This window comes from Emydura macquarii, unplaced genomic scaffold (genome assembly GCF_026122565.2).
Source record: "Emydura macquarii macquarii isolate MOO-44397 ecotype Brisbane River unplaced genomic scaffold, CSIRO-AGI_Emac_v2 contig_1987, whole genome shotgun sequence".
Taxonomy (NCBI): Eukaryota; Metazoa; Chordata; order Testudines; family Chelidae; genus Emydura; species Emydura macquarii.
The window spans coordinates 19493-34029 of record NW_027132124.1 but is presented as its reverse complement, the minus strand read 5'-3'; the positions used below and the strand labels follow the sequence as shown (position 1 = coordinate 34029).

Here is a 14537-nt window from a genome sequence, read left to right as displayed (position 1 = left end):
ATTTGAAATCATGGCCCACAGAGGGGGGAGAATATTTCATTGAATGTCATCTCGGCTGGTGACCTGGTGCAGGGCCCTGCTTCCTGGATCAAGTACAGAACAGTCAAAAAGACATTAAAGCCTTCCCTGGCGTGTGCTGTGACAGCGTCACAGTTCGATGAATCAGTCTATGTACAACTCGTTAACTCACTTCTGATTGTGTGAACCACCTGTATCTTGGTCTTTGGACTCACTCTCCTTGTGCTAAGGGACAGGAGGCTGGGGTGGAGGCCTCTGTCTATAATCAGGCTGGTCATTAAAGACTATTAGCACCTAACGAGATCTTCCCTGGGCAGAGAAAAGGAGTAACTATTTTTCTTCAGCTTCTCTGCTGAGGGGGCTTGGAAGGAATTGAACCTCCCCAGAAGAGGGACCAGAGATGAGATATGGTCCAGCCATATAAAAACACAATGACTGGATGGGTCAGAGAGACAGAGAAAACTGGGGCAGGAGAGAGGCACAAAGGTGTCAGACGAGACACCGGTTGCAGGGCTACATGTCTAATTTAAACAACAACACAGACACCCAGATCTAGGTAAAAACAATACAACACCTACAGTCTATTCCTTCCCTCAGTGTCCTCACAACCCTGGAGCTGTCTTTGCGGTTTGGTCTGACCCTACTAGACCATCTAGGATCCACCTCCTGCAATTCCAGCTTCTCCTCCAGCTGGAGTCCGTTTCTCTGCTGCAGCCAGAGCCCTACAACCAAAGAGTCCCCTCATCTTCCCTTGTGCCTCTCTCCTCACCCAGTTTCTTCTGTCTCTCTCTGACTCATCCAGTCTCGGTGTGTTTAAAGGGCAGGGAGGGCTCTAATATCTCTTTCACCATCCTGTAAGTGATCTAGGAAGGAAGTCCCCGCACCAGGTCACCAGCCAGCTCTTCATGGAGCTCGGTCTGAGAGCCAGGGCACCAGGAGAAAACTTTAGGTCCCTTTATGAGTTAAGAGCTGCAGCAGCCTGTCCCGGATCTGCTTGGTCCTCACCCCATAGATGATGGGATTTAGCATGGGGGGCACCAAGAGGTACACGTTGGCAGTTATGACGTGGAAATGCAGAGGCACATTGTGGCCAAACCGATACGTGAGGGAGGAGAAGAGACATGGGATGTAAAAGGCTAATATGACACAGAGGTGGGAGCTGCAGGTACCAAAAGTCTTGAGCCGGGCCTCCTTTGTGGGGAGACTGAAGATGGCCCTGAGTATCTGAATATAGGAGAAGGTGATAAAACACACATCCGGGCCGATCACCAAGAATGTCACCAAGAGCCCATAGTAGCTGCTGCTCCGAATGTCGGCGCAGGCCAGCTTCACCACGGCTAGGTGCTCACAGTATGTGTGGGCGATGATGTTGGTTCTGCAGTAAGGCCACCTTCTTGCCTGCAAGGGATGGGGCAGTACGAGCAGGCTACCCCGCAGCAGCACGGCCAAGCAGATCTTGGCCACGATGGTGTTTGTTAGGATGGTGGAATGTCTCAAGGGATTGCAGATGGCCACGTAGCGATCCAAAGCCAGGGCCACTAAAATCCCAGACTCCATCACTATGAAGCAATAAATGAAGTAAAGCTGGGTGAGGCAGGCACTGAAATCGATCTCCCTGGAATTGAACCAGAAGATGCTCAGCATTTTGGGCAGGATGGATGTAGACAGGACGAGGTCGATGATAGCCAGCATGCAGAGGAAATAGTACATGGGCGCATGGAGGCTCTGCTCCATCCTCACAATCAGCAGAATGGTGATGTTCCCCAAGACGGCTATGGCGTACATGGCGCAGAAGGGGATGGAGATCCAGACATGTGCTGCCTCTAGCCCAGGAATGCCCAGCAGGATGAAGGAGGAGGGGTTGGTGAACACGGTTGTGTTTGAATCTGACATGGCGTAAGGGAGAAGATGTCCAACTGTGAGGCAGAGCAGTGTCTCCTCTATATACTGTAGGTTCCCCTGACTTCCTTTATGTGCCCAGGATCTAGGGTGATGGTCACAGTGCAAATACCTGGATGGAGAGACAGAGTTAAAATGAGGCGCTACATGCACAAGGGGCAGCTGTTCTCAGGGGGAAGCATGTAGCCTTTTATTTCATTGAAGGTAAATTTAGTGATGTTGTTTTACAACATCTGTGGATTCAGCTCTGGTGGCTGCAGTCTCAAGTTCAACAAAGTGACCTCTGCTTGGTTTAGCTCCAGAGCTCACAGGAATACATGAAGGCCAGAGCAAGGAACACAGACGGTCACAGGAACAAGGTCTAATATCTTATATCAATTTCATTAAAGTTACCAACAAAATTAGGAATGTCCCAGCATATACAACTCCTAGATCTATCCACGCACCAGATACAGGTACAGACATACTCACCTGCTCCTAGCTATTTCTAGGGTCTGACAGGTCTCTCGTGGACTGATCGTTAGTAGATGGATGTTTCCTGTTGGAGTTTTCCTGTAGGAAGCTCAGTTTTCCCAATCTGGGCTCTGCCTTTTTATATTATGATCTATGCCTATACCCACATTCGGCGCATGTCCATGAAAATGTCAGCCGTGTTTTCCTTACTGGTTTGTTGTCTCCAAAACTTGAGGTACCCTGTTTCCTAGAGATTGTGTCTACTTCCGTTCAGGCTAATTAGGATTGACGTAAAACCTGTTAAGGCACATATAGGAGAGAATAATGCTTTAAGAGAATTTTTTGGGATTTTTTTGGGATTTTTTGGGATAAAACATTTTTTTTTTGGGATAAAAAATTATCTTCCATTTAACTTTTTTCTTCTTTTCCGCTCTTTGTGCATTTTTATCTATAAAGCCCAAAAAATTTCAATATAGTGGCAAAGTGAAGGCAGCAATTAGTGAGGGAAAAAGCAATATATAAGAAAAGAGGGAAAGGGGAACTAAAGAGCAAGCAATACAACTGAGAAGTTATGAAAAAGGACAATGGAAGTTAAAGACATCAGGGTAAAATCCATGTTTGTCAGGGCTAAGGATAAAAAAAGGAAGTTACCAAGTAAATTAAGAACAAAAGAAATCCTAGCAAACATACGGGCCAGTTAAGAAGACTCATTAATTTTGCAGAAGAGGTAGATGTGATCAATAAATATTTTCTATCTGTATCTGGAAAGAAGGAGTCTGATGTACAAATACCACATGAGATTATGAAATACTTTCCAGTCCATTAGCTATCAAGGAGGATTTTAAACAGCATTTACTAGGGAATCAATCTGTTTAAATGAACAGGCCTGGAAAACATGCACCAGTAAGTAAAAGAGGTGGCTGAGGAGAACCTCCGACCCACTTATTTACATTATTATTAAATCTTGAAATACTGGGGAAATTCCAGACACCTGGAAGTGTGCTAATAGATTGCCAATGTTCCAAAAGGCCGAGGGGGGGGTGACCCAGGCAACTATAGGTTGGTTAGCATGACATCAATCCTGGGCAAAACAATGGAAAGCAGATATGGGATTAAACTGAAATAGAAACAAAGGGTAGGAATAGAATTAATGCCAGTCAACAGAGATTATGGAAAACTGGTCTTGTCAGACAAACCCATTTCATCCTTTAACGAGAGTACACGCTTGGCTGATAAAGGGAACTGCACAGATACAACTGATTTCAGTTTCTGTGAGGCATTTGATTTAGTAGGGCAAACCATTCAGATACAAAAATTAACACCATACACTAGCAATAGAGCACATGTTAAATAGACTAACACTGGCTAACGGACAGATCTCAGAAAGCGGTTGTAAATGGACCATTATCAGTGAATGCGGGTGTGTCTAGTGAGGTGCTGCAGGGATCGGTTCTTGGCCCGATGCTATTCCGCATTGTCATCGGTGATCTGGAAGTAAATATTATCTCACACCAGGCAAAATTTGTGGACAACGTATAGTTTGACAGAGAGGTTAAAGTGCTGCAGACAGGGCAGGCAGACAGATGGATCTGGATTGTTATGTAAGCTGGGGATATTCACAGAAAATGTTTTAATACAGACAAATGCAAAACAATTATCTAAGATGAGGGAATGCAGCCAGGACCTACAGAATAAAGGACCGTAATGGAAACCAGTGACCCTGCAAAGGATTTAGGGGTCATGGTGGACAACCAACTCATCATGAGGTCCGAGTGTGATGCTGTGGCAAAAAGAGCTAATGTGATGTATAAACGGGAGTAGTCAGTGTAAGGACAGGAATGATTTTATCTCTGTCTGTGGCACTGGTGAAACTGAGGCTGGAATATTGCATCCAGTTCTAGGCCATGTCTATACTGATGGCTGCAAATTCGCCTCAGCCAGATGAATCTTTCTGGATCAATTGAGTGGTCAGTATAGACCCACTCAATCGATCAGGAAGTCGACTGAGTAAATCCACCCCCTCAAGAAGCATAGCACTGCATCGATAGGAACGCTGTTTCCGTCGGCGCAGCGCAGTGTAGACAGGACGCAGAAGGGAAGCAGAGCAGTCAACGTGAATTACACAAACTACGCATCGCGAAGTAAGTGTAGATCAGCTCCTAGTGTCCACATTTCCAAAAGGATGTTGAAAAATTGCAGAAAAAAGCCATAAAAATGATCCAAGGGCTTAAGAAAATACCTCACAGAAAGAGACTTAAAGAGCTTAATCTACTTATTTTATTAAAAGGACAATGAAGAGGAGACTTGATTGTACAAATACTTTCATGGGGAGAATACTTTGGGGAATAACAGGCTCTTTAATCAAGCAGAGAAAGGCAGAGCAAGATCCTATGGCTGGAAGCTGAAGCCAGATAAACATTTAGTCTTTATTTCCAACTGGAATTTAACACTGAGGGTGAGTAATGGTTAGAACAATCTGTGAAGGAACATGGTGAATTCTCCTACACTTCATGTCTTCACATCAAGACAGGATGCTTTTCTGGAAGATATTCTTGAGGACTTGTCTACACTTAAAACGCTACAGTGGCCCCACAGTAGCACTTCAGTGTAGACACTGCCTACGCAGACTGGAGGGGTTCTCCCATCAGCGGAGGTAATCCATCCCCCGGAGAGGTGGTAGGTAGGTGAATGGAAGAATTCTTTCATCAACCTCATGCTGTCTACACTGGAGGTTCAGTTCATGTAACTACATCTCTCAAGAGTGTGGATTTCTTTGCTGTTGCAAAAAAATCAAATTCAAATTTGGGTTGCATTAACAGATGCATCGCATGCAAGTCACGGGAGGTGATAGTCCTGCTGTAGTAGGTGCTGGTTAGCCCTCATTTGGAATATTGTGTCCAATTTTGGTCACCAATGTGTGGAAAGGATGTGGGGAAACTGAGAAGGATCCAGAGACGAGGGACAAAGATTCTCAGAGGGATGGAATAGAAGCCATATGAGCAAAGGCTGAAAGAACTTGGTATGTTTAGTACGGAAAAGAGGAGATATAGTGGGGACATGATCACAATCGTCAAATATTTGAAAGGCTGCTATAAAAAAAAGATGGAGAATACTTGTTCTCTTTTGCTACATAGGGCAGAACAAGAGGCAATGGGTTCAAACTGCAGCATAGCAGATTTAGTTTAAATCTCAGGAAAAACTTGCTACCGGTAAGAACAGTGGGACAATAGAACAGATTGCCTTGGGAGATCGTGGAAGCTCCTTCACTAGAAGTTTTCAAAGGGAGGCTGGATAGCCTCTTCTCTTGGATGGTTTAGACACAGCAGATCCTGCATCTTAGCGGGGGGTTAGACTAGGTGACGCTTATGCTTCCTTCTAACCCTGTGTTTCTATGATTCTACAATGTAAAATCCTAGTGTAGACCGGGTCTTAGTCAAATGCAAGTTATTGGGCTCAATACAAGGGTAACTGGGTGATAGGTAATGGCTGGCGTTGTACAGAGGGTCAAAATAGATGATGTAATGGTCCATTCTGGACTTAAACCCCATGGGTCTATTAGTAAAGAAAGTAGACCAGGCACTCACATTTACACTTTCTCATAATGCACAAAGTGAACATTCAATGAAACTGAAAGTCTGAAAATCTAAAATTGATAAAAGAAAATTTTCTCCATAACACTTATTTGGCCTGTTAAACTCCTGGCCACAGCTAATGTTAAGGCAAAGAGCTCAGCTGAATGGGATTCCATCATGCCGTGGCCATTGCAGGCAGCGCTGGTGGCACCCGTTAGCGAAGGCTGTCTGACACTAACACTGACCAGACCGCACTGTCAGTGGTTTACAAGTTTGCCAGAGTTGAACCGTTTGGCCTGAACTCTCCCATGCCAGGCGTCTGCTTCCGGCTGAGTGATTATTTGCAAGTGTCAGACAGAAAAGAGTGAGGTAAGAGCCCCTCCATTCCAGCCCCGTTACCACCAGACCTCTGAAGTGCTCACAGCTGACTCCTCAGCTCTTTACTCAGTTTCTGCTCCCAGAGGCATCAGCTGCGGGGCACAGCAAACTACATAATAGCGAAAAGGGGCATTGTGGCCAGTGATATTGGAGCAAATTCATCACCTGTGGAAAGGGCCAGTTATGTTTACTGGCTGTGCGAAGCAGAAAGGACGACAGACTTGTTCTCTATGCCGTCCTGCCCACGCTGCACGGGGTCTGTCAAGCAGTGCGCTCTGCAGCAAGTGATGGGTACCTGTGAGTTGTGAGTTTTAAGTGTCTTCCCTGGGATTCCCCCTGTCAGGTTGCCATGTCCCACACCTCTCTCACACCAGAATCTGCAACAACATCCCACGCCAAGAGCTAACAGGCGAAGTGCCCCGGGCAGGATGAAAACAGGTTTATAACATAGCTCTGGGCAATCCCAGTGGGGTTCCTAGGCTGCAGAGAGGAGACACCAGCCAATGTCTCTCCAGCTCTGCGCTTCTGTGTTCTTTATCCATCTGTAGGAGTAAACAGCAATTAAGGGTCCTTCCCACAGGGAGAGGAGAACTCCCAGGCTCTCTGCAGAGTCAGAGAGGAATTGGCTGCTCAGTGTACTTGTGTATATTTAAACATGATCGTCAATTAGTCAGAGAAGTAGGGATAATGGCTAGATCTCCATAGGGTCTGACGCCCTGTCAATGCCTGGGATGGATGGCTAGCTAGCAGACAGGCAGATCTGGAGAAAGATGATGCAGGAGAGATATGGACATTTGCTGCTAACACAAAGGGCTCTTGCTAAGGGCTCAGAGATCAGTAATTCTGCCTAGCGCTAGTTTGTTAATCTGAATGTCATGTGGTACTAGGTCAAACACCTTGTAACGGTCTAAGTCTCTTACATCTATCTCCCCAGTTACCTTTAGCCACCAGATTTGTTGTCGGCTAAAAAAGGAAATCACGTCTGTTTGACTTGTCACATTTATTTTGCTGATGACTTTTGCCTCTCCATCAGTCCACAATGAAATGGCCGTGTGGGTGTATGTGGTTGCTCAAAATATCTTTCAGATGCAATGTAAAATTCAAGCCCTGATCCCTTTACTAAAATCTTACATGGCAGCAGAAGTGATGTTGTTAACCCCAGTGTCCTGGTAAAATTTTAACTTTGGTAAACTGAGTCACTTTTTACTGTTGATTGGCTACAGTGTTCTTCTTCTTTTTTGTGTCCAGATGTAAGCAAGGTCTGAGTGGCCCTCCCCTGATCAGCCAGCAGAAACAGGGGGCACTTTATTTGCATGGGCTCTATATCTGCATAACCACACCTAGGTGCTGAGCATGATGGGAAATGGTAAGCCTGGCTGGGACTGGGTTACAAATCACTGTAGTGTTGACTGCAGGGGTAATGAAATGCTGTCCTCCGATTGTGTGAACAAATGGCAGCAGAACTATGCTTAGCCTGTTCTGATGAAAGATTCCCTCTTACCCGAACAGAACTCAATAAAGGAAGCGTTCGGATGTCACAGAGAGTGTGAAAGCAGTGGGGTGGGGTGTCTTCCTACTGAGACTGCACCACTCCCGCAGGAGGGCTGTTCTCAGGCAGGGTTTCACTACTGGCTCTCACTGGTAAAAGGTGGAATTAATGATTTCTCTTGAAGTCTTTTGTTTTGTTAAAAGCAAGGCCCGTACTTCTCTGTCAGCAGAGGGTTTTCCATGAATGTGGAGCTGAAATCACTGGAACTGAAATTACTAAAGGGATGGGGAAACTTTGAGAGATTGACAGTCAACAGAAGGGGCCAAGTTGTGACCTGCATCAAGGAGGTGACAAGAGCCAGAGGGGTGGGGGGTTGAGGCCCCAGGGAGTGGGATTGAGGAGAGGAGGCCAGGTTGAGCCCTACGACCAACCGAGAGCTAGACAGTGCAGCTACGGTCGGTAGGGCAGGGGACAGCGAGAAGCGAGGGGCGAAGGACACACCCCACGTACTCTGGGGTGGGGAGGTTCTGCTCATGGCGTTTGTGAATTCTGATTGCACTGTTTTTCCCAAACCAGGGATGTGTTACTGCCTTCCTGTTATTGAAAGGGTTACTTTCTACACTCAGACTCTGTGCTGGCGAGAGGGGAAGTGTTGCCTTCGGGGGCGCCCAGGGGATGGTGTGTGATTTCCGGGTGACTGGCTGGGGGCTGGAGCCAGTTTGGTGTTGTATCATTCACAGGGACCCCTAGATATAGAACTGGCCCTTGCTGCTGCTGGCTCTGCCTGGCTGACGGGTTACAGAGACAAAGGTCAGACATGACCCAGGGGCTGGAAGGTGATTGAGACTGGAAATAAGCACTCATTAACTGCCTGGGAGCTGCCTGCAGCTGCCGTATTAACAGTCCTCAAAGCCCCAAGACCTCCCCAGTCCAAGCCCTCCCAGACCAGCCCATCCCCAGTCCAAGAGCCTTCCCCAGCCCCCTGGCTGTAGGGGTCCTCTCCTCACCCTCATTTGGCCCAGCCCCGCCATTCAGGTGCATCTGGGGAGCCCCGCTCCCGCGGCAGGAGAGCTCCCATCTCCCTGCGCCAGGGATGGCCTCCACGTCTGCTTGGCCCATGCCTACTGCCACAGCTTTCCCAGGAGGCAATCCCAGCCGGATCCATCTCCCAGCTTGGCGATTTCTCTTTAGAGTCCACTGAGATTTTCCCCGCCTTCCCTGCCTTCCCCTCGGGCCTCACCAGACACTGCTAGTTTGTTAAGATTTACACAAAATGTCCTCCACCAAACTTGGGCTAAAAGGGCCATTTATTAAACAATCAATAACCATGTGCAAACCAAGTTCCATTAGGGATGGAGAGGAAAATAACAAGCTAGCAGTGTCTGGAGCTGGACAGACCTACCCGATAGGTATGGTATTGTAATAGGAGTAGGCTATGTTCCCCTTTCATTCCTCCCCCTAGCCAGTAGAAGAGTGTTCTCTCTTCTTCCTCAGACCTCTCTATTCATTTTTTATAATCATTGATATCACCCAGTCAGGGTTTATGGGGCGCTGTAGATGTGTGTGCATTTACATATTAGTCTAGATAAAAAGTTGTAAAGTGGTGAACTCGGGGCTCACTTTGTTGGCTGTGAGGCAAAGGGAACGAATGCACAAGAAGCTGTAACCGAATACACGTTCCTGATCACTCTACGCGGCTCAATCTCTCTCCCTTCAACCGACCCTGCAACAACTCCCCTCCCTCCTGGGTGTGCAGCCAGTTCTCCTGACCCTTCATCCAGCCCAGGACAGCTGTGGGATCTGTCCCCCTGGACTGGTGGCGCTGTATCTCTGCATTGGTGTGAGCGGTGGGACTGCCGTGCAAGGGGCTGGCATCTGGGGTACGCAGTGCTCGGGGGTATGCCCCTCCATGTCTCCCCGGAGCTGCAGCCAGCCACGTGCTGAAAGCGACACACTGAGTCCAGCCTGGCCAGACCTTGCACGCTCTCCAACGGTCTGAGTGCACCAGGACAAAGGTGTGGCTGGGGCACTGATGTCACCTGGTAGTGGCCAGGCCCACCCTGGGGATAAGAGCCCCGCGGCTGCCTGCACATCATCTGGGTCTCAGCTGGCAGACCTCAGAGCATCTGGATGTGGAGGGAGGGGCTAGCCCTGCCCCTAGCGTCCACATCTTCCGCACAGGCCGGCTATACGGCCGCAGGACTCCACCCTAGACATGGGGCATCCAGCACCCCCTGCTTGCCCCCAGGGCTCCCAACAGTGCGTCTCAGTGAGGTCAGGCTCCGGAGTGTGACGGAGACGTCCTGGGGAGCAATGCACCCGGGAGGATCTGCACTGACACCAGGTAGCTGTTTCAAAGCAAGGCAGCATTTATTCATCGCCTGGGTACAGCATGAGACAGGCCTGTGGTTACACAGAAAAGCCCAGCTCCAGGCAGCTCCCTGCTGGAAGAAGCAATGGCTGTGCCAAGCCGTGATTCTCTGGGATCCATCCTCACTCTCTCTGGACACAACTCTCCCTTATTCGGTGTCTGAGCCTCCGTCTCTTCAGAGTCACGCCCTGCAGAACCTGTTCTCCCCCAGCCTTCTGGCTCTGGTTCCGCCACCTTGTGTTCATATGTCAGTCTGCCCGGCGGCCCAGCCCTCGGCTCGTCCACCATCCACCCAGGATCCCCCAGTCCTGTGTAGATTGTATTCAGCTCCTCATGGCCCCTTCGTACCCGCTCAGGCTGGGTGACACTCCGCCAGTTCTCATTCCCTCTCCCGCACAGCGACGGCAGCACATAGAGCCCCAGGGACATGGTGGCATGCACATGGGTGGTACAAACAAAGCCACAATTCCCATGGTCACCACACACGCCTACAGGGCATCCTCCCCCAGGCGGAGCGTCCTCAGCATCCTGTCGGATCTGCTGGGTCTGGCAACATAGACCAGGGGGTTGAGCATGGCCGGCACCAGCAGGGTGAGGTTGGAGAGGAAGATGTGGACGTTGGGGAGAGACACTGTGGCCAAAGCGGTGGCTGAGGAAGGAGAAGAGCCTGGGGGTCTAGAGGATGATGATGATGCCCACATGTGCCCCTCTGGTGCTGAGGGATTCTGCCGGATCCGTGGGACGGCAGCTGGATCAGGGTGTGGGACAGGAAGATGCAGCCCAGGTTAAACCTGATGACGGCGAGGGACAAGACCAGCCAGTAGAGGTTGTTGGGCCTGCTGTCCCGCAGGACAGCGTCACCATGGCCACGTGCTTGCAGTAGGGGTGGTAGATGATGCGGGAGTGGCAGAACAGCAGCCACCTCACCAGCTTAGCGATAACGGAGCCGGTGAGCATGGAGGTGTATCGCAGCAAGGCAGAGATGGGCACATAGCAGTCGAAGGCCATGACCACCAGCTTGCCCAACTTCACGACACACAGCACATGGGTCAGGAACATCTGGGCCAGGCAGGAAGCACAGCTGATCACACAGGTTCTGACCCAGAAGGTGCCCAGCATCCTGGGCAGCGCGGAGCTGGACAGGGCGATGTCGGTCAGGGCCAGCATGGAGACAAAGAGAGACGTGGGCTCGTGCAGGCCGGACTCTGCTTTGATGAACAGCCGGACGACGTTGCTCAGCAGCGCTGTGATGTAGATGGAGCCGAAGGGGATGGAGATCCAGCGGTGCTCATGCTCCGTCACTGGCAGGCACAGCAGGATGAAAGAGGAAGAGCAGATAGTGCTGGTGTTGGAGGGAGCCAACATGGGGAGAGGTGGTGGGTGCTTTCAGCCACAGGGAATCGCCGTCACCTGCCAAGAAAAGGAAAGGGTTGAACACAGAGGCACATGGTGTATGTGAAAGGGCTGCCCATGGACCCTAAACCACCCCTGCAGGACACGCTCTGCTGGGAGCTGCAGGAAAGGCCACGTTTCACGAGCCACAGCTGGGCACTGCAACCAACTCACAGCCTGTCCAGCTTCTCCTCTGGCTGGAGTCCGACTCTCTGCTGCAGCTGTAGCCGTGCAACCAAAGTGTCCCCTCGCCTTCCCTTGTGCCTCTCTCCTGACCCAGCTTCTTCTGTCTCTCTGATTCATCCAGTCTCTGTGTTTTTAAAGGGCAGGGAAGGCTCTAATGTCTCTTTGACTGTACTGTAAGAGATCTAGGAAGGAGTGCCCGGTGCCAGGTCACCAGCCAGTTCTTCATGAAGCTCGGTCTGAGAGCCAGGGCACCAGGAGAAAACTTTAGATCCCTTTATGAGTAAAGAGCTGCAACAGCCTGTCCCGGATCTGCTTGGTCCTCACCCCGTAGATGATGGGATTTAGCATGGGGGGCACCAGGAGGTACATGTTGGCAGTGATGACATGGAAATGCAGAGGCACATTGTGGCCAAACCGGTGCGTGAGGAAGGAGAAGAGAGCTGGGATGTAAAAGGCTAAGATGACACAGAGGTGGGAGCCACAAGTACCAAAAGTCTTGAGCCGGGCGTCCTTTGTGGGGAGACTGAAGATGGCCCTGAGGATCTGAGTATACGAGAAGGTGATAAAAGACATATCTGGCCCATTGACTAAGAACGTCACAAAGAGGCCATAGTAGCTGCTGCTTCTGATGTCGGCACAGGCCAGCTTCACCAATGCTATGTTCTCACAATACGTTTGAGTGATGACGTTGGTTCTGCAGTAGGGCAACCTCCTTGCCAGGAAGGGATAGGGAAGTACAAGCAGCCCACCCCGCAGCAGCACGGCCAGGCCGATCTTGGCCACCACAGCGTTTGTCAGGATGGTGGAATGTCTCAGGGGATCGCAGATGGCCACGTAGCGATCTAAAGCCAGGGCCACAAAGATCCCAGACTCCATCACTGAGAAGCAATGAATGAAGTACAGCTGGGTGAGGCAGGCACTGAACTCGATCTCCCTGGAATTGAACCAGAAGATGCTCAGCATTTTGGGCAGAGTGGCCGTAGACAGGACCAGGTCGATGACAGCCAGCATGCAGAGGAAATAGTACATTGGTGCATGGAGGCTCGTCTCCATCCTCACGATCAGCAGGATGGTGAAGTTCCCCAAGACGGCTATGGCGTACATGGTGCAGAAGGGGATGGAGATCCAGACATGTGCCGCCTCCAGCCCAGGAATGCCCAGCAGGATGAAGGAGGAAGGGTTGTTGAAGATGGTTGTGTTGGAATCTGACATGGCGTAGGGGAGAAGGTTTCCAACTCTGAGGCAGAACCGTGTCTCCTGTATGTACTGTAGTTCCCCCTGAATTCGTTTATGTGCCCAGGATCTAGGATGATGTTCGCAGTGCAAATGCCTGGATGGAGAGACAGTGTTAAAATGAGGCGCTACATGCACAATGTGCAGTTTTTTTGGGGTGGAAGCATGTAGCCTTTTTTTTTTTTTTATTGAAGGTAAATTTAGTGATGTTGTTTTTCAACATCTATGGATTCAGCTCTGGTGGCTGCAGTCTCAAGTTCAACAAAGTTACCTCTGCTTGTTTTAGATCCAGAGCTCACAGGAACACATGAAGGACCAAGCAAGGAACACAGACAGTCAGAGGAACAAGGTGTAATATCTTATATCAAGGTTATGAAAGTTACCAATGAAGTTAGGAATGTCACAGCATATAGAACTCCTAGATCCATCCACACACAGTTACAGGTACAGACAGACTCATGCAGTTTGTGTTAGTGTCTTACGGGTCTCTCATGGATTGATCATCACTAGAAGGATGTTTCCGGCTGGAGTCTTCCCGTAAAAACTCAATTTTCCCAGTCTGGACACAGTCTTTTTATACTATGATCTTTGACCATACTGACATTCTGCGCAGGTGTATGAAAATGTCAACCCTCTTTCTTCTTATTGGGCTGATGTCCCCAGAAACTTGAGGTACATTGTTTTCTAGAGGTTGTGTCCAGTTTCTTTAATCTCATTAGCATTGATGCAGAACCTGTACCCTGTTTTTAAAGCACATACTAGAGAGAAATCTGCTTCTAAAGCATTTTGGGGATAATAAATTAATCTACCGGTGATTTTTTTTTATAATTTCACCCCTTCGTACATCTTTGCCCATAATCTTACGGCATCAGGCTATTCTTGGGTCACTTATTTATGTCATCTTTTCTTATAGCTAAGACCTAAAATAGCTGAGCTAAAATCTTCCAGCCCTCAGCCTCTAGGTCTTGCATTTCAGCCCTCCAATATGTAATGAACCCTTCTACCTACTGATCAGCCTTATACTTCTACAACCTGACCATTGAACTCTATTTCGCATTCAGTGAGTATCTATGATATGACATGTTTGTTAATTACAGTGTAACCCTTCTGCCAGACAGAGTCAGCAGCAGCAAGGGCCGAGTTCTATATCTAGGGGTCTCTGTCAATGATACACCACCAAGCTGGCTCGAGCCCCCAGCCAGGCCCCTGGAAATCACACACTATCCCCTGGGCGCCCCAAAAAGGCAACACTTCCCCTCTCTCCAGCACAGAGTCTGAGTGTAGAGAGCAAACCTTTTAATACAAGGAAGGAAGTAACTCTGCACAGGTTTGGGAAAACAGTGCAAACAGAATTCACAAACAGAAAAACCCTGAGCAGAAATGCCCCACCCGAATACGTGGGGCATGTCCTTCTCCTCTCCCTTCTCGCTTTCACTGCCCTACCGCCTGTTGACCATTTTAGCTACAATGTTCGCCTCCCATTGCTGGGCTCGCTAACCCCCTCTTCTGGCTCCCGCCGCCAGCCGATCACTAGGCTACAATAGCG

General features: G+C 49.2%; 3 protein-coding genes across 3 annotated transcripts; all 3 read right to left on the bottom strand.

The window, feature by feature from the left end:
• Positions 1–963: 963 nt before the first annotated feature.
• LOC137159892 (olfactory receptor 52M1-like) lies at positions 964–1911 on the bottom strand. Its single transcript, XM_067558362.1, has one exon. It carries the CDS (start codon positions 1909–1911, stop codon positions 964–966), a length of 948 nt encoding a protein of 315 aa, XP_067414463.1.
• Positions 1912–10668: 8757 nt separating this feature from the next.
• Positions 10669–11545, bottom strand: LOC137159890 (olfactory receptor 52K2-like). Its single transcript, XM_067558360.1, has 2 exons — positions 11017–11545; positions 10669–10829 (listed from the first exon to the last, which is right to left on the bottom strand). The coding sequence occupies exons 1-2, from the start codon at positions 11543–11545 to the stop codon at positions 10669–10671; spliced, it is 690 nt and encodes a 229-aa protein (XP_067414461.1).
• A 477-nt stretch (positions 11546–12022) lies between these two features.
• LOC137159891 (olfactory receptor 52R1-like) lies at positions 12023–12970 on the bottom strand. Its single transcript, XM_067558361.1, has one exon. The coding sequence runs from the start codon at positions 12968–12970 to the stop codon at positions 12023–12025; it is 948 nt and encodes a 315-aa protein (XP_067414462.1).
• Positions 12971–14537: the final 1567 nt, after the last annotated feature.